Here is a 27,147-nt window from a genome sequence, read left to right on the forward strand (position 1 = left end):
AACTTCAAATCGAATGTTTATTACACTCTATCTTCTCTGACTCTTATCCTCATTGTCTCCTCTGGGTAATTATTTCAGATTGTCTAGTTCCATACACCTAATCTAATCTGGTAGATAAGTATTCTGTTGAGTTTCTAATTCCAATTACATTTTTATATTTTCACATTTTACTGGCTTATTTTCAAATTTCCCTTTCATCTAACAGTTTCCTCTGGTTCAATCATTTTCAGTACACTTTCACTTCTTTAAACCTTAATATACTCATTTTCTATTCTCTATTTTGAAATTTGTAACCTTTGAAGGTCTGATTCTGATTGTTAATGCTTCAGACTCTATTTTCGATGGCAAATTTCTCTGCACGTTTCTGTGCTCAAATTCATTAAAGCTTTATGGGAATATATTAAAGCTGGGATTTAAATTTCATTCTCTCAGAGAGGATTTATTTTTGCTTCTGGCAGAGGCTGATTACTCACCTGGAACCACTTTAAAATTTTGCCTTGGAGTGTTTGTGCCACACAGGTGATGTCAATTCCACACAGGTGATGTCAATTGCAGCATCAAACCTGAGTGAGGCCTGGCTCATGATTACAGATACTTCTGAGAACCCTCTGTCCAGAGCCAAGGTTGAGACAAGTAAGTGCCCTTATTCCCTCACTTCATGTAGCATAACACGTACAACTCCCTCTCCCTATCTTTCAAAGCATCACCTTTCAGAAATTTCCAGGTTCTTTACAGTTCCTCTCACGGCCAGGTAAATCTCTAGGATCTTAAAGATCAATTTGATCTCTCAAGGGCAGTGGCCTGACTAACTACTCTGGATTTGTGCTTTGTTTTTGGCCATGTAACACTTCCTTTTCTTGCATTTAAAAAAAAAAAAAAAAAAAAAAAAAAGGAGGGGGTCTTTTAGTATTTTACCCAGAAAGTTTATATTACCTGTGTTGAGAGAGTGTTGTATATCTTGTTCATAGTAATGACAGAAAGAAGCCTCCGAAAACATTTTCAAATGTTCCAAGCTTTTTGGTTAGAGGTGAATATAGGTAGGTAGTTAGAATGGAGCCCAGCCAAGAAACAGGAGTCCTTAAAATACTAGTTGGCCAAAATATGGACTTAACCTAAGTTGTTCATCAATGGATGAACGAAAAAGAAAATGTAGTATATACACACAGTGGAATATTATTCAGCCATAAAAAGAATGAAATCTTGTCATTTGTAACAACACAGATGAAACTGAACATGGATATTAAGTGAAATAAGCCAAGTACAGAAAAACAAATATCACATATTCTCCCTCATGTGTGAGCTAAAATACTGAATCTCATGAAGATAAAGAGTAAACCTGTGGTTATGAGAGGCAGGGAAGGGTAGGGAGGAGGGGAGGATGAAGTGGGGTTGATTAATGGATACATATATACACCTGATGTTTGATAGATCAGAGAAGTAATTCCAGCGTTCCTAGCATATATAAAAAGATAAATATTTAAGGTCATAGATATCCTAATTACCCTGATTTGATTATATGAATGTATCACATTATCACATGTACCCTGAAAATATGTACTTGTAATATGTATCAATAAAAATAAATGAAAGGGAAAAAAATGTTGGTTGTTAGGTTAAGCATAAATAATTTGTGGCTGGGATATGTAGCTTATACAGTACTTTTTTTTAAAAAATAGGTTATAGACTGAACAAAATTATTTTAAAAAGAAACAAAGCTGAGCTATTCTATTACTAGACAGCCACACAGACATTAAAGTTAACTAATTAGCAGTTTTCCTCTATTGCATTTTTAATATTCTAACTCTCCATACTCACCAAACTTAACTTTGTGTTTTAGATACAGCAGTGCAATATCAGGACTCATATATTCATGGCTGTTGTATTCAGGATGGGTAATAATTTTTGAGACAGGAATATTCTGTTCTTGCTCATCCTGCTGAGAGAGGCTGTACTCCCCAGAAGTCACAATTATGTTCTTCAGTTGCTTCCTAAAACCAAAGATAAATGTTTCATAAATAGTTGTTCCCCCTACACAAGTCTTCTTGGTTTCATGTAATTAAATGAAGAGTGATTAATGTACCTTTAAGCATCCCTGAGTCTTTGAAGAAGGTTTTCTTTATTTATTGAGTGTTACCAATGGTCATATATTTTTAATCTAGAAAATGTCATGGTTTTCATCATGTTTCCATTTTTCTGAGTCAAGTAATTAAATATTGCCTCCTTTACTTCTTTGATATACAAACCTTAGTTCATACATGCTATGCCATTTGTAACAGGATATAAAAGTTGCTTTCTAGAACTGTTCCTTCTTTTCTCTTATTAGTACCCTCTATTAATCTGGTCAAATATATGTAATTTCTGCAGCTTTTTCCCGCCGAATGATTTAAACCCAGCTGATTAAAACTTTGGAGCATCCATCTAACATTTCTTGTTAATGCTTTATTATAATAAGTAACCACCACCTCTACCCAAGCACTAAATCCATAAATTATAGATGATGTCTAGGATTGTTTAATTCAGTAGAACAGGAAGCACTGGAAATCTTGGAACAGACCCACATTTCTGGGAATCAAGAAGATCAGTGGGTGGGTGCACTGGGAGGCAAAATTAAGCAAGGAACTGAGAATGAACCTGCTATTTAGAGCAACAAATCTCCCAGTCCCATAGCCAGGAATCAAGGCCTGACAAGTAATGGAAATCCACAACTTACTCACTGAGGCTGTCCAGGCAGTGTGCTGCTATAACAACACGATCTCCTTGAATCAAGCTTCCTCCGCAGAAGTGGTGCTCATGTGATTTTAGGGAGACCTGCCCGAGAAGAAAGTTACAAACGCAGCTAATATGCCTCCCCACAGATGTATCTCCATCGGAAACACTGAAGATCAACTTTTCTCATCTGACATCATATTCTTAAAATACTGACATAACTTGGATAGTAAGATAGTTCCTGTGAAGTAAACTTTTTGGTAGAGAGCTAGAGGGGGTCAGGAGAAAAACCACAAATCAACGTGAATTCTTGCTTTTGAAACAAAGGAAATATTTCACCGTTTTCTCATGAGAAATCAATGCCTTTGTTGTACTGACCTGCCACGGATGTCCAGCCACTGTTGAATTTCTCCAACTACTAATTCTAGAGAAGAATCTAGATCCCACGGCAGGTTCCTTACTTTTCATGTTGACCATGCGAATTCCACACTTCAGTCCTGTGTAGAAGAGCATGTGTGTGTGTGTGCACACACAGAGCCTTATTTAAGAGTCCACTTTACCAAGATTTCCCGTTTGGATTTTCCTGGCCTGGCACAGACATTCTGATAGCACTTAGCTGCAGACTATCACATTGTTCTCTCAATATTTTCTTCAGAATATCCCACAGTCACCTGGGTTGACCAGAATTTGCCTCCTGTCTGCTCCCTTTCAGCCTGTGTTACCACTGGGCAGGAAGGAGCCAGCGCTGCCTCTGGTAGGTGACTTGGTTCTTACTTTGGGAAGATGCAAATTTAGGTTGTGTTAAAGATACCAGGGGCCACGTGCAGTGGCTCATGCCTGTAATCCCAGCACTTTGGGAGGCCCAGGTGGGCTGATCACTTGAACCCAGGAGTTCAGGACCATGGGCAACATAAGACCCCATCTCTAAAAAAAAATGTAAAAATTAGCCAGGTGTGGTGACCCGTACCTGTGGTCCCAGCTACTTAAGAGGCAGAGGCAGGAGGATCACATGAGCCCTGGGGGTTGAGGGAGCCATGATCGCACCACTGCACTCCAGCCTGGGTGACAGAGCAAGACCCTGTCTCAAACAAACAAACAAACAAACAAAACAAAACAAAGATACTGGGGAATAACATATACTACTCTGGAAGGGAGATATTTGACTTTAAGTTACTTCTACTTGGTTAGGTTTCCTTGGAAGAGGCTCCTTAGTACACACATGATTATCAGGTGTGCCTACAAACTTGAACTCTAGAATCCAAAAAATTTCAAAAAGGAAATCTGGCCCAGGCCTTCCTTTCGGGACATCTGAGCATGCACCACCCCTCACCCTTTCTTCCCAAATGCCTCAGGTGTGGCGATACCACCCTGACTGCCTGAGGCAAGGAGTAATGAAATCTTCCCTCTCCAGCAGGCTCAGCCTCCTCCGCAGTCCTGGTGCCCAGGGCCCTGGGCTCACCTAGGCTTCTGGGGTGGCCGATGACCAGCAATAGCAACAAACCAACACTGGCCAGCACACCCATAGCCTCCATGCTTCGGCCTCGCACGTCCTCCCTCCCTGCAGGCTGCGAAAACTCTGGGGGGAAGGCGGGGCAGCGCTCTTTATTCCCTCCCGTGGCGCCTATGGGCAGCACCTGCCGTGGCGCCTGGGTTCACAGGTGTCCCTCTTCACGATTATTTGATCATTGTGAGCTGCCGCCACTCTCTGGTCGTCCCTGCTGTCACAGCGCCCCGCCACCCAGCCTTAGAGACTGGCGCGAGGTGGCCCAAGGGGCGGCAGGGGTGCTCACACGTGTGCAGAGGTTCCTGCCAGCAGATCCAGAGCAAGCCAATCAGTGGCCTGGAACGCTTAGCCCTGCGAATTCTGTCTCAGATTAGGGAATGCGGTTCAAGCTCAGGGGCAATGAAGCTGGTTCCCCACGCGAAACACAGGCAGGACTGCTGAAAGGCGGAGGCTCATGAAGCTTACTACAATACTGCCACTTCTAAGAAGCTTGTTGAAGCCCTTGAACCTCTAGAGTTTTCAAAGAGTGAATAGGAAAGATCAGGCTCGAGCTGACATCATTTTCTGGGTGGCAGTACTGTCCTCCATTTCAGCAGAATGGGCCAAAAGCTGTAGAATCCATCATTTAAGATGATTAAAATCAATCTATTGGTGAGATGTCACTGTTTTCCTTGAATATTATTTTGTAAGGCTGAATTTAGAAGGCAAATAAAGCCTGAATTTGTAATGGTCTTACATTTTGTCAGAAAATCAGGGCAACGCTAAGTGGACATTCTATATATATATCAAATAACGTGGCCACCAGTCCTCCAGTGCCAGTTGGAGGATTTTACTTTCAAGTGCTCTATTTTACTTTCATGTAAAATAGAAATAAAAGCTTCTTGAGGTAGGCGGGTACATAAACTAAGGGAGACAGGTGGGAGATGAACAGGTAGATGGGAAAACAGAAGGCAGTCAAGGTGGAGATAATGTAAGCACAGGTACAAGCAGGTGACAATCTACTGGGTACAATGACCTCTGTGACTACAGGAGAGAACAGAGGGTAAATGGACACCTTTTGATGAAAAGCCTTAAAAAAGTGAATGATGCCTGGCGTTGTGGCATGTGGCCTATAGTCCCAGCTATTGGGGAGGCTGAGGCAGGAGGATGGCTTGAGCCCAGTTCTGGGTTGAACGGCACTATGCCAATCTGGAGTCTGTTCACACTAAGTTCAGTATTAATATGGTGACCTTCCTGGAACAGGGCACCATCAGGTTGCCTAAGGAAAGGTGAACTAGTCCAGGTCGGAAACGGGGCAGGTCCAAACTCCTTGCAGTTCAGTAGCGGGATCTCACCCACGAAAAGCCACTGCGCTCCACCCTGGGCAACACAGCGAGACCTTGTCTCTGAAAAGAAAAAAAGAATTTTTTTTAAATGTGACTGGAACTCAAACTTGAAACATACATCTCAAACCTTCTTGTTTCATGAACCTGAAAGCGGTTTCTGTGATTTTTTTTGCTTTGGTTTTTTTAAAACAAGGTCTCACCCTATCACCCAGGCTGGAGTGCAGTAGTGCAATCTTGGTTCACTGCAGCCTCAACCTCCTGGGCTCAAGTGATCCTCCCATCTTTGCCTCTCAAGTAGCTGGGACTACAGGAGCACACCACCATGCCTGCTAATTTTTTGTATTTGAGGTGCAGTTCACCATGTTGTCAAGGCTAGTTTCTGTGATTCTTATGTCCCGAGTTCCACTACACGGAAAAGCTCTGGAGCTCCACTGACCAATGTGGCAGACATTAGCCATATGTGGCTATTTAAATTAAAATCAATTAACAGGAAATTAAGTTAAAAATTCAGTCCTTTAGTCACACTAGATACATTTCAAGTGCTCAGTAGCCACCTTACCTAGTGGCTACCATGTTGAACAGCACAAATATAGAACATTCCATCATCACCAATAGTTCTATGGGCCTGTGCTGTTCTTGAGAGTAGCACTATTTTCTTTTGAGTATTTATTTCAAGGAAAGACACCTCGGATGACAGTTTGAGTAGATGATTCGTTGGTTTCATGCGTGGGTGTCTAGGGGGTAAGGGGTATCCAGCATGCTCTTAAGGTAAGCAGCTCTTCTGTGAAAATAAAACATTGAACCTCCAGGCTTCAGTACTGTCCAGGGAATGTCCAGGTGTGGTGGCTGCCTGAACAGTGGCCTTCACTACTCCCCTCCCTATAGTCATCACATGCAGGGTGACCATTTGAACCACCGTGCCAGCTCCAGGGCCCCGTCATTCTCCAGTAAAAGCTCAGAGCCCCCACATGGACCCAAAGCCCTCTTTCTTTTTAGCAAGAGGTAAGATGAAACCCACCAAAAAGTGTTTCCTAAACAAAACGGAAAGAACTAGAAGGTGAACATGTGCTGTGCAAGAATGGTCAGGCCAGCAATATTCAAGTTGCTGGTCATACCATGGCCAGCCCTTGTGTGAGGCTCACAGGTGCTGTCCCCTTTCACTCTTCTGCCCATGGCACACAGCTTTGCAGCATATTCTGTGGTTTCTTTGTTTCAAACCTGGGAATCTCCATGCGGTGGGGCACTGTCTCATTTCCTGTTACAGGACAACTCCCTTTTTTTCCAGAGTTCAAAACCCACAGCTTCAACTGAGACCCTATTCTTATATACCAAGGTTTAGTCCCTTACAGGCCTCACAGAATAATGCCTTTCCATTAAGTGGAAAAAGAGCCATTCAATAAGAATTACACACCATTAGTAGCCAGGCCATAGGCCAGGTTCAGTAGCTCATGCCTGTAATCCCAGCACTTTGGGACGCTGAGGCAGGCAGATCACCTGAAGTCAAGAGTTCGAGACCAGTCTGGCCAACGTGGTGAAATTCCATCTCTACTAGAGATAAAAAAAAAAAAAAAATTAGCTGGGTGTGGTGGCACATGCCTGTAATCCCAGCTATGGGAAGCTGAGGTATGAGAATCTCTTGAACCTAGAAGGTGGAGATTGCAGTGAGCCAAGATTGTACCACTGCACTCCAGCCTGGGCAACAAGAGTGAGATTCCATCTCAAAAAAAAAAAAAAAAAGAAAAAAAAAAAAAGTCAGGCCATTAGTTTTAGACTCAAATGTTCTAATAAAGTAATGGTTTAAAAATAAATTGAGTTTGTAGTTATATTAAAACATCCAAATGGAAGAATCCTCTTTTTATGTTTAAAATAACTTCAGAAAAGGAAAGGATATCAAGGAGAGGAGTGGGCTGGACTACCCCCAGAAAGTGGTGACTTGTGATGTACAGCAAATCTGTCTTTAATTTGGACATCTTCACTAGCATTGGACAACTGTGATCTGCTATTCAAAAAGCTTGGCTGTGAAGGACAGACGGAGATGTGATAGCAGCTACAGATAATATGAAATAGAGGAGGATTTTTTTTTTCCAAATTGTTTTGGTGTTGATTACCTGTGTATGTGCTTTAAGATAGAGAAGAACTGACAATTTGACAAAAGTCAGCAAAAGAAAGAAGTTAAAAGATGAAGGAGAAGTTAAGGAATGGAATGAAGTTACATAAGAGGCAAAATTCAGAACCTAGGGTCCTCTTCTTCCATTATGATAACAGGAGAAAAGAAAGGATAGAATTAGGTGCAGGAAAATGTATAGATGAAGTGCAGGGCACTGGGGGATATCTGCTTTCTACCTTTTATTTACTCTGTGAAGAGAGAGGTGACAGCATCTAAGCATGATGGGGGAGTGGATCTGGAGTGGGCGAGTACTGAATTGGCACTGTGTGGAGGAAGGGGAAGAGAGCCGACAGGAAGCACGCAGAACAATGCAATGAAATGAGTAAATGAATGAAAGAAGGAAGGAAGATGGTCCTTTTAAAAAAATTGTTAAAACAGACACTCCTGGTGACACGGACATCAGTAGGTACTAACCATGAAGTACTTGAGAGATTGAAACCAGACATACTTATTTTAATCATATTTTATATAAAATAGACATTTACATAAATTTAATTTTGGAAAGACCTAGGCAAAGTATACATCATTAGACTCAATGGAAGAAATACTTTATGGAAGATAAATTCTAACGGGCACAGTCAAAGTAACAAAAATGTACATTTACATACAACTGATCAAAACAGGAAGTGTGAAAAAAGAACATGATGCAAATCATTTCCCCCTGACAAAAGGAGGGATCTGCGTGAATTACAGCAAATCAAATGATTTCCACATTGTAAAAGCGAGCCATGGCTTCTACAGATATTTTAATTCCTTGGGAGGAAGTTTCACCTCATCTTTTATCCCCAGTAAAGTAACAATCACTGTAGGAATTTTTAAGTGCACAGACTGTAAAATAAGAGTAACTACCTCTGCCATGTTCAAGCATTTGGGCAATTCAGTCACTTTTAGGGTTGTATCATTTAAAAAAGGGCAACAGTTATGAATTATCTCATCAGATGCATAGTGTTTTTCAATCCAGATTCAAGAGTAACCATTCGAGTTACTCATTGAGCTTAATGGAAACATCAAACCAACCAGTCCTTTCATGGGTGGTAAACATGACTGAGACACTGGCCAACTTGGCCCAGGTAAGGTGGCTCTTCAGTGGCAGAGCTAGAACTAGAACTCAGATGTCTTGATTCTTGGGCTAGTGTACCCCTTCTATGGACCAGCAAGACAAATAACCCCCAAAGGACATCACACATATTGAAAACTACCAAATTTGATACATATACATATACAATGTGTACTACTGAGAATGCGAAGAAACTACTGGATTTTTAGACATAGACTTGTCTTTCCAGGTGGGAGTCAATGGTGATCTATGCTTACAAACCAATAATGAGCATATATTGTGGTGGATGCTGATTTTATGAGTTACAGACCATAAAGACTTTAATTGAAAAGATCAATTAAAATCAATATTTTAATATCAGCCAATTGATTGTTATAAAGATCTTATCAATTCTGTTGTGCCACTTTGATTGATATTAAACCATGCTTTTGATTGCAGTTATTTTCTGTTCTCTTTAAGTTACATGGCTACAAATAAAATATTGAGGGAAATAATATTGGAAGAACTATTCAACATATTTTCCTTTTGTATCAAAGACTTCAAGAATAATTATAAAATGTTATAATATTTCTCTATCTTATTTTTGACACCCTAAGCTTTTATTTTATTCAACTGCAGCCTAAATGCAAGATTTGACAGGTATTTATTCTTTTCAAATGTCAAAAGATACCATCTAGATAGCTAAGTTAAGCTATATTTGGAAGATACCAACATATAATCAAATCAAAGTAAATGTAATTTGGAAACCAGGAACAAAAATTTTTTAAAAATCACCTCTAACTATATTTGTTGTGAATGTCGTTCCTAATATCCTCTAGATTTATTATTTTAAGAAGGTGAATCCACCACAAAGTCATAGCAAAAGTTTCTTTTTTTTTTTTTTTCAAAAACAGATTCTAATAAGTACGAGTAAGAAATAATTAACAAAAACTCATGTGTGCCCCAAATAAAGATAGAGATATAGGCATAAACTCTATACCATGGACACCTTCTATGAGTCACGAAAATATCAGTCATATATACTGGGCACTTAGTCTGGTACATGCAAATTTCAAGGCAATTCCTCTCCATCTGAGAACCAGGAATTCTGTAATTTTAAGGCCAAATTGTAGTCCAATTGCCACAAGTGCAAAACCACCCCACATAACCACCTATTTGTGAATCATGGAACGATAGCCTCAACCAACCAATTGTGCCATAAATCATTGTTAAGACTTCTTTGGCTCATTTTAGTACAGATTTAAAAGTAAAAATTGCAAAAGATTATAAACATCTATTATTTTGTAAAAGTTTCAAACTCCCATTACAGTTATCAGCCTTGTAGCGGTTCTCCAGCCTAGCTGCACATTGGAATCATGAACAGCCAGGATGATTCAACCAGAGATTCTGAAAGGTCCTCAGGTGATTCCAAAGTGCAGCCGTGTTGAGAGCCACTATGTGTGAGGGAACAGATGTCAACTATCAGCTGAATGTAGCTCTTCAATCTGAGAACCTGGAATGTCTTACAACGACAATAGGAAACCCACATTTGCCTTGTTTCTCCTCACATTACAGTTATTGCGGGCCAGTTTTGATAGGACAGTTTAGATTTTCTCATTTAGTCTGACTGAAAAACCGTTTCACGAGGCATTTGCACAACCACTGCAAAACACTGCATCAAACTAGGTACCACCTATTACAAATTTCAGATTCTTATGCTAAGGGTTGTGTGGTACTGTAGGAGGTTGGAATTAAAGTGCGACAATTCTCTTTGTTTTGTGATAGGCTTTAAATTAAACAACCCAAAAGGATATATCTCAGGATTCTCTATAATAAAACTTCTTTTCCTCCAAGGCATTTGCATCTTTGGTTTAGTTCACCTATGTTGTATCACTGAAACATGTTTTACAAATACTGTTAACAGATCGAAAGCATCTGAATCATTTAAAAAATCCTGAATGAATAATTCATAAGGTTAAAATAAGCTGCTAAAGCCATTCTTGTGGCTTCTATATCAAAGCATACATAAAGAAATGGACACTTGTCAGGGATTTTGAAGGCAAGGGGAACTGATTCTAGGTACCAAAAAAAGGAGAGGTTAGATGGACTGGAAAAAGAGGGGTGATATATACATGAGGAACTCTAAATGTAGCTGGAAAAAAATAACAAATCTGTTCAGAGTAACACAATCATAAAATGAAACTCTGATCATTGGTTCAAATGTTCAGCCAGGCCAAAGCAACTCCTGTTTTATCCTCAGCCACTTTCCTTCCTACCCAGAACCTGTTTAGGAACCCAGTGCAAAATGGAAGTGTGGACCTCTTGCTCAAAAATTATTAAGAATTATTAAAAATTTCAGCCAGACATGGTGGTTTATGCCTCTAACCCCAGCACTTTGGGAGGCCGAGGTGGGCAGATTGCTTGAGCCCGGGAGTTTGAGACCAGCCTGGGCAACATGGTGAAATCCTGTCTCTACAAAAAATACAAAACTTAGCTGGACATGCTGGCACATGCCTGCAGTATCAGCTACTTGGGAGGCTGAGTTGGGAGGATCCCTTCAGCCAGGAAGGTCAAGGCTATAGTGAGCCATGTTTTCGCCACTGCACTCCATCCTGGGTGACAAAGTGAGACAAAGTGGAACTGTGTCTCAAAAAAATAAGTAAAAATCAGACATTCAACTGAGCTCAGCGTGCTTCAGAGTGCAGGGCCCCGTGGGACTGCAAACATTGCACATCCATGAAGCCAGCTGTGCTCCTCCATTTCAAGAAGGTGCTATCAATCCACACAGCAAGTATACTTTCATTAAGGGCAAACTAGATGCACCTCTGTGATGAATGAGGGCACTCCGTTTTTATTATAAAGATAAGTTCCACGTATTATTTCGTGTTACAAGGACCAAATGAAAATAGTTACAAAATACATTTAATATCTTTGAAAAATAGTATGTGATTTATTTTCTTATATGCACTGTTTTAACTGTGAAACTATTGCATTGGCCAAATCTCAGTGAAGGTATTCACTTGGGATAAAAGTATCTGATCCAACAAATAATGACTTTTTTAAAAAACAGTGCTTACTTTTAGTGTTCAAAAGATGCCAGTGTGTGTGGACAGAGTGACAGTGAGAGAAAAAGAGAGGGAAGAAAAGGGAAAAGGGGTAGGGAAGGATGGGGGGAGATAGGAAAGCACCTACCAGGAGTCAGACAAAGTTTCCTGAAGGTCATGTGATCCTTTACCCTCAGGAACTTTTAGGCTGAAATCACCATTTCCATTATTCCAACAAATGTACTCTCCTATCTTTGTTAGCACTTCAAGTAAGGTGTAGTAACTGTTCACAATTTGGGGCTCAGTCTTTTCCATTACAGTTTTAAGCATCAGTTTTCATTACAGATTATTCTGAAAAGTTGTAATAAAGTCCTAGACATTAGGGCTTCATGTTTTTTCAATCTGAGGGTGGGGTTGTTATTTTACAATAAACACAGGAGTATGTTTCTTGACCCTAGGACTATGATTTTGGGAGGAAGAATATATCTTAATTAAGGTTGTGGATACATTTATGTTATATAACACGAAAAAACTACTAGAAACAAGCGATCGTAGTGGTAATATATACATTATTGGATTACTGATGCACACAAAGAGATGCGTGCTAATTCAAATTCTGTAATCATTTGCATTTAAAATACTCCCCTCGCCACGCCTTCTGCGGAAATTTTTCTTGTTTACTTAGACTTACCTTGACAAAACAAATAATAACACTGGGCTAGTGCTTCGTGATACTGGGTTGAAAGAAGCAGAAGGCTATTTTTACCCTGCCCTGGCCTGAGCATGTGACTTATGTGAGCCTTTAGGCTATTATGTCTGTGTGATACCTGGCTCACCACTACAAACAGTACTGCCTGGAGTGTTTTGGTTTTGTTTTTAATGATGAAGACCAAATTAGAATCAGGTGTTCCAACTTCTTCACTTCCAAAACATACTACTGCCAAAACACTGAAGGCTGATTCCTCACATCTCTTTAGCAAGTGAATAATCAACACAAATTTTGGAATGGACTGTTAAAACTTAACTATTTTACAATTTAGATTTACATTTTATAAGATCAGTTTTGAAAGCTGATATTAAAACCACTTTGTACAGAGAAAAAAGAAGTGTGTGTGTATATATATTAATTATTTTATAAGTTATGAAATAAATAACACTAAAAATAAATGTCAAATTGTGAGTTCAACTTTGCCTTCCCTATCTCTTAAATATAAATATATATTTAAAATTTGAATTTAGATCTTTACCCTAGATTTTTAGAGCATTCTCCATAATATTCTCAAAACAAAGAATTCTAGGTATTAATCATTGATGTTCTAAGCCCAGAATTCTCATTAAGCCTAGGAACACAAATAAATAGAGCTCTTTTTCCATCTAGTTAGAATCTATGAAGATTTCTGTGATACATCACAAAGGTTCCTCAATGGTTAAATATATTTTTCAAAAAATAATAAATCTCATGATGTCTGAACATTAAGATAATAAAGTAGGACATTTCTGTCAGTTAATATCTTTAATTTTTTATGTAGAATATACTATTTTTTCTCCACCAAAATAACAATATATTTGCAGGCGGGAACATGTATGATTTTAAATGCACTTTTGAAATCTTAGAGTAGAACCACTACTCTAGTAATACTTGTAATAAAATCAAAATAGTTTTAAACACTTCCATAAAGAATCAGGGGTGCCCGGCTCCTTGATGTCCCCCTAGGGATAAAGACATCCATATACAATTCCAGGAGCTTCCCTTTAATTCCTCAAAAAAGCACTAGGAATACTCTTAGGGGGATATTAGATAAAGCTCACTTAGCAATAGCCCTTTTTACCCACATATTCTGGAAGGTTCTACAAAAGCTATTAGATACTCATTTCTGGTTCTGGAGAATTAAATAAGCCAATTCTTGGTCGGATTTTCCAAATGGCTTACCACAGAGGATTTATCCTCTTTTGAAATATTTCATCCCATAAGGAATAGAAGCTCTGCCTTCACAGCATTTCAAGCTTCTGTATTTCTGGGACAAAAAAATGTCTAAACAGAATTAGATTTCCAGGTCTCAAAAGCACAGAGATCTATCAAGAGAAATCTGGAGTTAAACCAAACAAAAATCTGCAAAATGTGTAAATGTCGTTCTCCTTCCCTCTCAGACCTTCTTGCCCTCGTTTGCTGTTTTCGTCTTCCTTCGTGGAAAAGCAAGTCCTTCAGCACTGGGCTACCAGCAGATGCCCCAAAATGTGTCACCGTGAACTCGGAATGAGCGAAAATCTCATTAGTTGTGCCCCTGCTGATGTGAAAGCAAGGCTTCCATCACTCCCTTTTCAGAGGGACCACATTATCCTATGAGGTTGACTCAAACGGTGCTATGTTTGATCCTTTTCTCGAACTTCTTGTAATCGTTTTTCTAGGCGATCCAATTTGGCAAGATTTTCCTTCAGCAGTTTGCTGTCTGGAACCAACTGTAAGGCTCTCTCATAATAAGCTCTTGCAGACACATATTTTCCCTGGGGGTGAGAAAGAGAGAGCAATTACATTCTGATCCATCACAAAACTCTCTCAGAGAATGAAGAGATTAAGAAACTGACTCTCTGCCCAGTTTTGCATTAATGTTCTCGTATGGAAACTCTGTATGTATGTGTAATTTTATCCTTGTCTATTGGTGCTTTTGGATACTCTATTTGTTTTAAGCACTAGATCAGCTGGAGAATGTGAAAGAGGAGAGTTATACTGTAAGGATAAATGACAGAAAAACAGATTTTCAATTCTACTAATGCAGGGTGTGAGGTTATCGTTTCCTAGTGTCCTCAGGGAGCTAGTACTGTTCCTTTGTAATTAAATGGAACCATGGCACAAAATTCATATCAGGGGAGTGGGGTGGAGGGGGTGGGAGAATGAGAGATGAGAAAATGTTTTTAAAACTGCAAGAAGAATGATTAAATAGTTTGTGTATCCACTCTATCTGTTTAGTGATATAGCAGTTATTCTAATCTTCAGCTTAAAACTAAAAGTAACTTTCGCCTAATAAAGTTTTTATGCAATGAAAAGTGTTGATAAGAATGTGAAGTCAAATTTTCTACTACCGCGGGTTTGCAGCAGTATGCACCAGCTGTATACTTTTAGTGCAGTATAGTATATTACTCCTGACCTACTAAACACAACTGTCCCCACCTCTGTTGGCTTCCAACTGTTTTGTTTGACTCTTCAACTAGCAACCATGTGTGCCTGGTCCCAGAAGGGGTCCCTGGCAACTCGGTCATAGCTATTAGCTTTTTTCAGCACTTTTTCTGCTATTGGATGTATTACCTCCCTTATTCGTTCCACCCTCTTTTAGATCTGTATTCTGCAAAGTCTCAGAGCTAAGATTGTTGGAGTTCCCCCCATTACAAAAAGTATCAATTTGTTCCATCTATTTTTAGTTATAGGTCCCATGTGGATAAATACCCGTGACCCTCTACATTTCCATCACAATTAAAAATTATATCTCTTAGAGTGAAGACACATGTAGCAACAAGCAACTAATACTTATCGAATGCTTACCTATCTTCCAAATACCTGTCAAAAGCTTAGACACATAGTGAGCGCTCAATATGATACTATCATTACTGTTACTAGTGACTATCCAGGCTCTGTGTCAATAGTGTCTATTTCTTACTGTATTCCCTGGTCATATTGGTGAAAAGGAAAGTGGAAATGACAGAACAAGAAATTGCGCATTAGATATCCAGGCACTGGCATGTACAACAAAAGGAAGTATTAACAATGACTCTGATAAGAAGTTAAACAGATTGCTGAACAAGTGGGAACTTGCATTTGCTATATTCAATTATTATTGTTTTCAATTCGAGGATATGTCTTCCAAATGTCCTCTGATTTTTGTTAGCCTTAGCACTTACATGCAGACAGCTGTACACTTTTGGGTCTAAGAGTGCTCTTACAATCTGTTCTGCCTGCAGTTGATTTTGAAACAATTCTTCCAGGAGGCTCCTTGAACGTCAGCCCCAGTCAAGGGCCTTGGGTTCTTCTTCTCTGATCACGAGGCTTCTCTGTCCTTTCTCACAAAACCCAGTTCCTTTTCTCTTCCTCAAATTGCCCTTTTCTGAACTAAAGTAGAAGCTCTATTTTTTTTTTCCTCTGTAGCCCAGGCTGGAGTGCGGTGGTACAATGTTGGGGCCCTGTAGCCTCTGTCTCCCGGGTTCAAACAATTCTCATGCCTCAGCCGCCAGAGTAGCTGGGACTACAGGCGTGTGCCACCATGTCCGGCTAATTTTTGTATTTTGTTAGTAGAGAAAGGGTTTCACCATGTTGGCCAGGCTGGTCTCAAACCCCCAACCTCAGGTGACCTGCCAGCCTCAGCATCCCAAAGGGCTGTGATTACAGATATGAGCCACTGTGCCCAGCCTAGAGGCCCTATTTTAAAAAATAGTTATATCCCTTAAGTCAGTATCTCCAATTCCCTAGATGCTAGGTAAAATATCTGAATTATCCAATTTCCAGAACTGTGTTCACTTGGTGGCCACTAATCACAAGTGGCTTTTCCAATTTCAATTAGTTACAATTAATTAAAAATTCAGTTTCTCAGTTGCACCAGCCATATTTCAAGTGCTCAATAGCCACATGTAGCTAGTGGCTACTGCCTCGGACAAGGCAGATACTGAACATTTCCATTGTCACAAAAATTCTGCTGGACAGCATCATTCTAGAAAATGCATATTTACAAGGTCAGGAGATTGACACCATCCTGGCTAACACGGTGAAACCCCGTCTCTACTAAAAATATGAAAAAAAAAATTAGCCTGGTGTGGTGGCGGGCACCTGTAGTCCCAGCTACTCATGAGGTTGAGGCAGGAGAATGGTGTAAACCTGGGAGGCAGAGCTTGCCGTGAGCCAAAATTGCGCCACTGCACTCCAGCCTGGGCGACAGAGCGAGACTCTATCTCAAAAAAAAAAAAAAAAAAAAAAAAAAGAAAGAAAATGCATATTTACTGTCATGACGCAGTACTGAAAATCAGACTTTGTGCTATAGCCTGGTTGATGCAACTTTTTGATGATAAAAAATGTATTATAACTTCTTGGTCCACTCATTTCATCTTATATGTAAGACTTCGTAAGAAGCATCACTTTTTATAACCAAGTGTCATGAGCAAGAGACAACTACGACACTCGCTCATTTTTCCCCCATCTCTTTCTGCAACTTTCTTGCAAAGTACTATATTCCAACTCTCAACCTTGCTGGAGCTCTCAGGTCTGCCTACGCCTCCCCCAGTTCAGGGAAGGAGCGAGGCCTAGGAATGGGATAACAATGCCTGATGCACACATTACCTGGCAATGCAAAACACAGAAAGGTCATAATTATCTTTTAGGCTTCATAAAATGACAACCCTGCATTCTAATAGTGGCATCAAAATGATCACATCTGAGCCATGTGTCTGCTCTATATATTTACATTAGATTGCATCATATAAACTAACTGATATCAGACCACTTTAAAACTACAAAGGTGGCAATTTTGTATTGGTCAACCTAGTACATGATGGCCACAAAGACAAAAAACAGGATAAACTAATTTTTACTCAGCACTAATTATATTTTAAAATAATGTAGTAAATAGATCCTTCTTTAATCTCTAGACACTTTCCCAAGGGAAGTACTTCCTAATTTAAAGCAATGGGTTCACCTGTTAAAGAGTGCAGTAGACATACTATTTTCTCTGTTATTTCCAGACTTCTTGGGGACACTTTTGAGTGTATTTGTTGCACTTTTTCTAATTAACAATTAAACCCATTGTTTTAGCTGCAGACACACTCCATCTGAAAACGTATTGAGCACATTGCAGTCATTTATCACTTAATGACAAAGGTACCTTCTGAGAAAGGCGTCACTAGGTGACTTTCCTTTTGGCAAACATCATAGGGTATAGCCACATAAACCTAGATGAAATAGCCTACTACACACCTAGACTATATGATATAGTCTATGGATTCGAGACCACAAACCTGTACAGCATATTAGTGTAGTGAATACTGTAGGTAATGGTAACACAGTGGTATTTGTGTATCTAGACATATTGAAACACAAAAAAGATGTAGTAAAAACATGTTGTTATAATCTTATGAGACCATGAGACCATCATCATATATATGATCCGCCTTGAACCAAAATGATATCATGCAGAACATGACTGTATTTGAAAATGTAACTATTTAATATATGATTAAAAATATTTAAAATTATCATTTTACTCTTTTAAAGTAAGTTCATTCTATGTTTCCCAACTAGATATTACTGGATATCCTAGAATATCATTAAGATCAGAGCTTGGGCAATTTGGCTCTGATAAATATCGTGCTTGAATTCACCATCTATCAGATCAAAGCTGTCAGTTGCAGGGTAATTATCCCATTAACCCCTCCCATTTGTGTAATCATGGGTCCTCTTTTTTGTGTGTGTTTCCAAGAGTGATCAGTTTCCACTTAACAGTAAAATCCATTAGGACTTTGTTCAAATTCTAATCACTACACTGCTATTTTGTCAGTGCAGAGACTGAAAATCTGTTAGCTAAACAAGAGTGGTTCTTTAAAAACATGTTGGATCATGGCATTTCTCTGCTCAAAGTCCTCCAAAAACCCTGACTCATTTGGCATAAAAGCCCAAGTAACTACAAACTCCTTGAAGGCCTGCATGATCTGACCCTGCACCCTCTCTGACCCCAGCTTCTCCCATTTCCTTTCCTTTGCTCTCTCCCTGCCACGCTGCCTCCTCCCTACTCTTTAAACAACAGGCATGCTCAAACCTTAGGGCCTTTGCACGTGCTGGTGCTCTTTCCCTATTTCGCCACACGGCTTACTCCTTCAGGTCTCTGCTCAAATACTACTTTGTAACTGAGCCCTTTCCTAACCATCTGAATTTAAAATTTTAGCCCTTATTCCCTGGCATTCCAATCTTCTTTCTCTTTTTTCTCCTTAGCACTTATCACCATCTAATATATTTTATACATATACATATGCACATATGTATGCATTAAGCATTCATGTATGTACGTTTGTAGTAACATATCACCTCTTCCTCCTCCTCCTTATATTAATATATTTCCTCCTGCTAGCACCAGAAGAACAAGAATTTTTGTCTTCTTGGTTCATTACTGTATTCCCAGTGTCTGGAAGGGGATCTGGCACATAGGATGTTTGCCATAGATGCTTAGAAAATGAATGGATGGATGGATAAATGAATGATGGTGAATCGTTCATTGTATTAGTTACAGATTATAGTCCCCCAAAAGTCATTTTCAATCCTTGGGAAGACTCACCCAAAGGTAGTGCTTTTCCTTTGGAAAAACAAAACAACAAATAAGCTTGCTTTTTAGTAAAAAATTAGGGAGAAAAGGTATATTAGATATAAGAAATAGAAAGTAATATTCTAAGTAACACTTTAATCTTGACAGTGAGTGAAACTGGGAAGAAATTAAGCTATACTGAGCTACTGAGCTTGAACAAGGATTTAGTTCCCATAAACAGATTTTATCCGCTGTGTGATACTTCTGTTAGGTACATATGATTTTCTTCATGGTTAGAAAAATCATAAAATCTAATTTATATAGATTTATTTTTAAAATAGCTTCATGATATTCAATATTTAGACAATGCAAAGTGAACATAAACTGAGCTATTTCACTTTTAAACTCCCATGCTTTTGATATTCAAATGATTTCAAAAAGGAAATTAACAATAGTTCCTTGATCCCTTAAGAAAGAAGAAAGACAGAAAGAGAAAACACAAGGGGAAAGCCCAGTCCACATGGAAGTGAATTATTCTCCTACCTTGATGTGTTGGATGCCACCCATGTTCATCCAGGCCTGTGCTTGGTCTGGATTTAGTTGCACAGCCACTCTATAGCTCTAAATAAATAAGAAATAGCTTCAGGTTAGGAAACAAAGCCCCATCTTTAACGCTCCAGGATTGCCAAAACCACTTTCTTCACATGTGAAAATTTAAGGTATTAATACAATGAAACCAGCCGCTACTAGTTCACAGGACACCCTGTTTATTTCTATTATTTTTCAAAGTTGATGATTCTAAAGTGGAGGAAACTGAAATGTATAATTTCCCTGCAGAGCTAACCTTTGGACTTAGAGAGACTGAAGATGCCTGCAGGGAATTCTGGTGATTTCTATGATATCATATCATTTTCAACTGTCCTTGACCTGCAAGAAAATTATACTTTTTGGCCTTTTTTCACTGCAAATGGAATTGGTAAGAAAATTCTTTTTATAATGACAGAATTTTGGGGTAGTCCTCTAAGCAGTTTAACCCTAATGCAATATGCCCTTTTACAATATAACTGACCTAGTCATTCAGCCTATGCTCTAATTCTTAAAATGGATCACCGCCTCTTTAAGAACATCTACTTTACTAGGGGATAGTTTTATTCATTAGACAGTCTTTTTTCCCCTGCCATATAAAAAGTCTTCAAATGTTTAAAGAGAGTTACCTATCCCTCAAGCACTTTCTTAGGTCTGAATAACATGAATCCTATTAAATGTAGTATCAGTGATATGTGGTATATTTTTAACATTACGCATGTTTTGCATCAAGGGTATGCTCACCACTGAGTCTCAAGTGGTCACCTGAAATAAAGCCACAGGTTAAGGGCATTGCCTTTAAAAACAAAGCTACGTATTTGTGTATATATTTTAATGTTCCTTGCTATTTTCATTAGCAAGAATACGACCAAACAGATCCATCAAGTACAATCTGGTCCATTCTCCTCTACTTCAGTTTTAAGGGAAAGAAAGAAATGCTAAGAAACCATACTTTCAAAAAGCTGCTAAAATAAACCAAAAGCGTGTGTCTCTTGGATTAATTTATATTAGCAGAGATGGTAATGTAGTGTAGGAGAGCTGGATTCAAACCCTTATGCCATCTCTTACCCATTTCTGTGACCTTGAGCAAGATATGAACTTTAAGCCTGAGTTTACAAAACTATAAAATGATGATAATGACCATGCCTTTCTTGTAGGATTCCTGTGAAGATTAAGTTACATAATACATATGAATCATACATAAAGTGCTAATACATTTTAGCTGTTATTATGAATCAATGGCCATATATATACATATATATACACACACACACACATAAATATTCACAATTAAGTTATTAATAATGTTCACATTAGTTATAAATAAGAATGAAGATATTGAAAATGTTCAAAAGGCAGAGAAAACCCTACAAATTCTGAGAAAAATGCTTACAATTTTTCAGAATAAAATGCCACAATTTCCGTTTTTGTTTAAAGGGTTCACATTCAAATGAGCCTGCCCAAATATCTTCCCATGTGTTTTCCAATAATATTTTAAAAGTCACTCACTTGTTTATTTCCCAACACAATTGTATCATTTGAGATTTTACTTTTCCTATAATATATTTAGTATAATTTTATGACTTCATTAATTTGTGGCTTTACCAGATATAAGGAAAAAGCATTTAACATTGTCACAAATTTTTAAAGTATGCAACATTAACATTTCTATTTCTACTTATAAATGTCTTCTTGAGTTCAACCTGTGAATAAGTTTTATTCCAAAGCCGTAGATACTGAACACCTTATAAGATGCAAAACACTGTTTTAGAACAGAGAAGGATGCAGCCCCTTTCTACAAGGAAAGTCCAATCTAATTGGGGAGATAAACTATGCAAGGATTTGTACCTGCCTGTACACACAGAGACATACACACACATACGGGGGTTGGGGGACGGACCTAATAATACAATGTAATATGTGACACTTTCAAATGACTGGTACCTTCATGAGACAGTCCATGCTTTTTAAGAGTTCAGAAGAAGTAAGGTCACAGGGAATAAGGATGGTTAGGGAGGGCTTCCTAAGGCAGGAGGACAAAGACTGTGTCTTGGTGGATGAGTGGAAATCTCATCCTCCAAGTCAAGAGAGGGCGTTTCAAGGACATGTGGAAATGTCCAAGGCTTTTCAGGTACTAGTCCAGCTGGAATAGAAGGTTCTTGCAGTCAGAGAGACAGAGAGAAGCTAGTTTGAGACCAAAATGCGGAATGCTGTGAATGTCAAGTTAAAGATGATTATTCAGAAAAATAAATGTGTAATTCTGAATAGTCAAGGGCCAGATGCTCAATGATAAAAAAAATAAACAAAACTTTATGTCAATTAGTCAAAAAACTCACTCACTCCACAAACATGCCAGTGATAGATCTTACTGTACATATTTCCTTAAAGAGAGAAAGAGTATTAGTTTCAATGAAAAGTTTATACCTCAAAAGCTTTGTCAAGAAGGTTCTGCTCTCTTAGTTGGTTTCCTTTTGTGAAAAAAAGTTCAGAAATGACTTTTGGGTCCTTTGGTTTCAGCTGGAGAGCCTTCTCTATAACATCAAGTGCCTGCAGAAGTTGGAAAGTAAGACAGGATAAATGCTGATTAGGTAAAGAAAAACTTACTTAACTGATAAAATTTATATTTTTTGTTCCTGTGTGTCAGCGGGTGTGGTATGTGACAATCAAAATACAATTCTTCGTCAGGCGTGGTGGCTAATGGCTGTAATCCTAGCACTTCGGGAGGTTGAAGCGGGCAGATTGCTTGAGCCCAGTAGCTCAAGATCAGTCTGGGCAACATGGTGAAACCCTGTCTCTACAAAAAAACACAAAAATTAGCCAGGTGTAGTGGTGCGCACCTGTAATCCCAGCTACTGGGGAGACTGAGGTGGGAGGATCTCTTGAGCCCTGGGAGGTGGACCTTGTAGTGAGGTGAGATCATGCCACTGAACTCTAGCCTGGGAATCCGAGGAAGGCCTTGTCTCAAATATATATATATATTCTTCATTATCTTTGATTTTCTCACTGGGAATTAGTGGCCCTGACAAAATAACTTTTTTATACTCCAGTTTTCTCATGTATTGATGAGTGGCAATAAAATATCCTTGATTACTTTACAGGGAGGTGGTGTGATACAGTTGAAAGAAAATAAGATTTGGCATCAGACGTTTGCCCTGAACATGGGTCCATCGGGACCACCCCCCCAGTCCCTCTCAGGTCCTAGTGACCGTTCTGCCCCCAGCACCTACTGACCTCGCTGCAGCCAAAGATCCCCTCAAAGCAACTATCTATCATGTTGCTCCTCTCCACAGAAACCCAAAGCTTCTCCCAGGGTAAGGAACAAAACCCTTGGCCTGGCCCCAGGGAGTGTCCTCCCAGCAGCCTGTGCTTGCGTTCCTATGGTACTCCCGCTCCCTCATGCCCATTCCTCAGAGACGCCCCTTGCTGCTGCCACGGGCTTTTCATGTGTGTTTCCCGGACCAGAATCCTGCTTGCTTCTTCCTCTGCCTGGTAACTCTTATTCTTCATCCAGCCCTCACCTTCACATCACTTCACAGGGAAACCTGGCCTCCCAGAGTCATCGGGTCCCCTGATTAAATGCTCTTTGGGACAGGTAGCTCTTCATGATATCCCTGGGCACAGCTATCACTCTCCATTTGTTTTGTGAGTACTTGTTTAATCTCCTTCTCTATGGGTTAGCTCCACGAAGACAAGGGCAGTGACTTTTTGTTTTTTTAATATCACTTTATTTCTGATGCCTACTACAGTGGCCAGAACATAGCAGGCCTTCAACAATTCTTTTATTGAGTCAATTTATAAATGTACTGATTATGTGACTTTTAAAATGGAGATATACAATAACAGTTGTGACACCAGGTCACCCTGTGTTTCCTTCTTAGATACTGTTTCATGTAATCTTCTTATATATTCCTCTTCTATATTGTTTTATGTAATCCTCATAACAGCCCTGTAAAGCATGGTTGTTATGAGGATTACATAAAACAATATAGAAGAAGGAAAATGCAAAATAATAAAGCATATAAATGTTGGTCTTGATCTTTATAGACTTAGCTGAAAACAAACTGAGACAATACCACATAAAAGCTTTACACCAAGCATAAGCCCAGAAAATATTATTACAAGGGTACATCTTAGGTGTTAAGGGGATATCTGTGAAAAGTTTCCACAAGATAGGATATGCTGACTGATAAGATTTAAGATCTCCCAGGCTTATAAACATGCAAACTGGAGAATCACTTAGGTGCACCCCATGTTTAACCCATGAATCCAAAGAACTCGAAACAATGTCCTTCTTTACCTTGTCGTGGTTCTCCTGCTTGCTATAGATGGCTGACAAGAGGCGATAGCATTCAAGGCACCCGGTCTCCTCTGACACAATGTGATTGGTCATCTTTTCAGCTTCTTTTGTCTGACCCATCATGGCCAAAACCTGAGCCTACAAAACCATGTGGACTTTGGCTTAGCAGAGACTTCATTACCTTATCAAATAAAGCATCCCTGAATAGAAGCATTCAGAATGTATTCCTGACAAACACACTCAGCATCAATTTAGTGACTCATAGAGAAGGCTGAATCACCAGTTTTCAGGTTTTGACTTTTTGCTGTCTGTTTCTTTACTTAGTTTTGTGCATCCGTTTGTGAGTGAATGGCAGAAACACCAAAGATATCCAATGAAATGGCTTGTGGCTTTTAAAAAAGGTTGACTAAATATGTCAGAAGAGAAAGAATTTCCTCTGATTTCATCAGAACAGTGTGTTTATAGCAAGATAACAAATTTGATGTATTGCACATCTAAGGAGTGAAGTTCCAAACACTGAAATAAAAATTTTGTTGGTATGATGTTAATTTTCCTGAGTTTAATAAATATACTGTGGTTATGTTAGAGAATGTCCTTCTTAGAAACTATTTGCAAATGTATTTATAGATAAAGGGGAATGATATGTACATTTGATTTCCACATGGTTCAGGGAAAAAATAACACATACTAATAATAGGTATATACAAACATACATATCTAAATATGCACACATATATATGTATGTAGATACACATCTACATGCATCCACAAGGGAGTGATAAATGCATCCACAAGGGAGTGATAAATGCATCAAAATGTTACAAAGCATTGGATCTGGATGAAAGGGTATATGGTAATTTTTTACTATTATTGCAACATTTTCGTAAGTTTGAAGTTATTTCAAAACAAAAATGCAGTAATTTTGGTGTCCATGTCTCTAGAGAAGGGCTCTAATATTGGCTGTCTGAATATTCATACAGTGGATGTATTACAGCATTCCAGCTCCAGTTTTGAGGCGTGAGGACTACAGCTCTCTCTGGCTGGCTGTGCTTAGGTTGCCAACTTCATTTTCTTTCATCCTACTCACCAGTGCCAAGCGGAGCTCTCTTTGAGAAGGCTGAAGTGCCGCAGCTTCCTGGTAAATCTGCAAAGCCTCTTCGTATCGGCCAGTGTTGTAGTACAGTGCTCCCAAAGGTGACAATATCTCAGCTTTGTGTGCCACCTGCAGGGCGCTGAGTTTGGAGAAAATCTAATTGACATTTCTCTTCTAATAGGTACATTTTCAAATATCTAGGCTTAGATTTAGGGATGACTGTCCATGGTTTGAACCTCTGCTCCAATATGGTCTTTGTTTTTATATCAAGAACAAGGTTTTTTCTTTTTTTTTTTTTTGAGACAGAGTGTCACTCTATCAGCCAGGCTGGAGTGCAGTGGCACAATCTTGGCTCACTGCAACCTCTACCTCCCGGGTTCAAGCAATTCTCCTGCCTCAGCCTCCTAAGTATCAGGGATTACAGGTGCCTGCCATCACGCCCGGCTAATTTTTGTACTTTTAATAGAGACGAGGTTTCATCATGTTGGCCAAGTTGGTCTTGAACACCTGACCTCAGGTGATTCGACCTTCTTGGCCTCCCAAAGTGCTGGGATTACAGGCGTGAGCCACCACACCTGGCCAAGAACAAGGTTTTTACAAAATGATCATGACGCCATACTTGGAACGTAAGATTGTCTTATCGACCTATCAATAGGGAAACTGAGCCCCAGGGGTCTTTCCCATTAATTATATGATGAATTTGTTCTCATGTGTGCATAGTTTTTCATGTATTCTCATTTTTTAAATTGTTATTTATGATTGAGGTTGTAATCCATGGCTTCAGAAAACAACAAACTGACTAAAGTGGGAATTAAATTTCAACCTTGGATCAGCACTATAGTCTAATCAGCAAGCCAAAGTCATGAATTATGATCCCATTTATATTGTTGTGGTTGCTTCCTTTGGAGATAAGAATTTGTATCACCCGAATTGGCAAAATTTGCTAGTATTCTGACAGCACACTTATTCCCATTAACTAAGAAGCTGATGAGCGATTGCTGAGGTTCCTGGCCAACTTATAAAGCTAAGAAAGGGAACTTTACCGTTTGTACCATTCTTCAGCCATGCTGTTCTCTCCCAGTGACCTGTAGAGTCTTCCCAAGTTCACCATGGCCACGTGATGACTGGGGCTAAGTTTGATGGCCTGTTGGTAATGGGCCACCGCCTTTTCTGGCAAGCCTGTAACCAGTGATAGGTTGGTAAGAGCAGAACATATCTTTTTATAAAAGACACGAACTTTTCACTTTCTCTTCTGACTTACAATTCTTTCTCATTATTACAGAGTTATACCAAAATTATTCAATATGCAAATTAGCTTGCATTTTAGCTTCTCATCCTGGCCACTGCCTAACTTTGAACCATTTCACTGTTCATTCATACTTCCAAAAAAATTAACAAAAAAACAGTAAAAACTAAAACCTATTCTTTTAATTATATATATTATTTTAGTCGAAATTTTTCTGGTCATTGCTCTTGCTAATAGGATGTCTTCAGATTATTAATGATTGTTATTTATCCAAGATATAACTGGCCCTCATTATATAAAAAATAGAACAGGCTACCATAGAAATAAAACTGTCTAGAAGCAATTTCTAAGGGTCTGTGTCAATGAACTATACTGCAACATAGCAATTGAAGCATTGCTTTAAAAACACATATCAGCTCTACAGTGAAAATCTCTTTTAAAATCATGCACTTTCATTTGAATGGTACTTAATTAATAAGACTTCCAACATAAAAATGCCACCATGCACTTGTCCAATGCATTATATATTTTTAAATACTTTTGTTTGTATGGTTTTCGCAGGTAGTTTGCCTTTTGATACTGTTTAGCTGTTTATCAGGATTTAAGAGATATTTAAAAAACTACATACAAAAAATTTCCACTTTACAGATACAGACACTAAAGTGCAAAGATATTCACAGACTTGATAAAGATCCCAAGGCAAGTGACAGTAAGGCCAGAACCAGAATGAAGGCCCTCCAGTCTGATAGGTTTCTTCAAAGTAGCTTCCTGGTGAAACTATATTCAGTGACTAAACTTTAGAACACTGTGAAGTTCTAAATAGAATGGAATGTTTATTATCTACACAGAAATCTTTTCAAGTGTATCTGTTTGAAT

At 38.9% G+C, this 27,147-nt stretch overlaps 2 protein-coding genes across 10 annotated transcripts in view; both read right to left on the minus strand.

Moving 5' to 3' along the window:
* OVCH1 (ovochymase 1) overlaps positions 1-4,229 on the minus strand; it is a 54,856-nt gene extending 50,627 nt beyond the window's left edge. Inside the window, exons 1-4 of the mRNA XM_045364933.3 lie at positions 4,166-4,229; positions 3,085-3,203; positions 2,711-2,808; positions 1,816-1,988 (exon numbers count right to left, since the gene is read on the minus strand). Of these exons, the coding sequence (XP_045220868.2) occupies positions 1,816-1,988; positions 2,711-2,808; positions 3,085-3,203; positions 4,166-4,229 (454 nt within the window). The remainder of the gene's footprint in view (positions 1-1,815; positions 1,989-2,710; positions 2,809-3,084; positions 3,204-4,165) is intronic.
* A 3,905-nt stretch (positions 4,230-8,134) lies between these two features.
* Positions 8,135-27,147, minus strand: part of TMTC1 (transmembrane O-mannosyltransferase targeting cadherins 1) — a 285,851-nt gene continuing 266,838 nt past the window's right edge. For 6 of the 9 annotated variants that reach the window (XM_074006516.1, XM_045364937.2, XM_005570474.4 and 3 more), the window contains 6 exons: positions 26,069-26,204; positions 25,020-25,164; positions 23,933-24,070; positions 22,060-22,182; positions 19,594-19,671; positions 9,625-14,284 (listed from right to left, as the gene is read on the minus strand). In XM_074006516.1, the coding sequence (XP_073862617.1) occupies positions 14,144-14,284; positions 19,594-19,671; positions 22,060-22,182; positions 23,933-24,070; positions 25,020-25,164; positions 26,069-26,204 (761 nt within the window). In that variant the 3' untranslated portion in view covers positions 9,625-14,143. Of the gene's footprint in view, positions 14,285-19,593; positions 19,672-22,059; positions 22,183-23,932; positions 24,071-25,019; positions 25,165-26,068; positions 26,205-27,147 lie in introns of all 9 variants that reach the window. The other 3 variants (XM_065523950.1, XM_005570472.4, XM_005570471.4) reach the window with 1 other exon arrangement.

The sequence above is a fragment of the Macaca fascicularis genome, chromosome 11 (genome assembly GCF_037993035.2).
Source record: "Macaca fascicularis isolate 582-1 chromosome 11, T2T-MFA8v1.1".
NCBI lineage: Eukaryota > Metazoa > Chordata > Mammalia > Primates > Cercopithecidae > Macaca > Macaca fascicularis.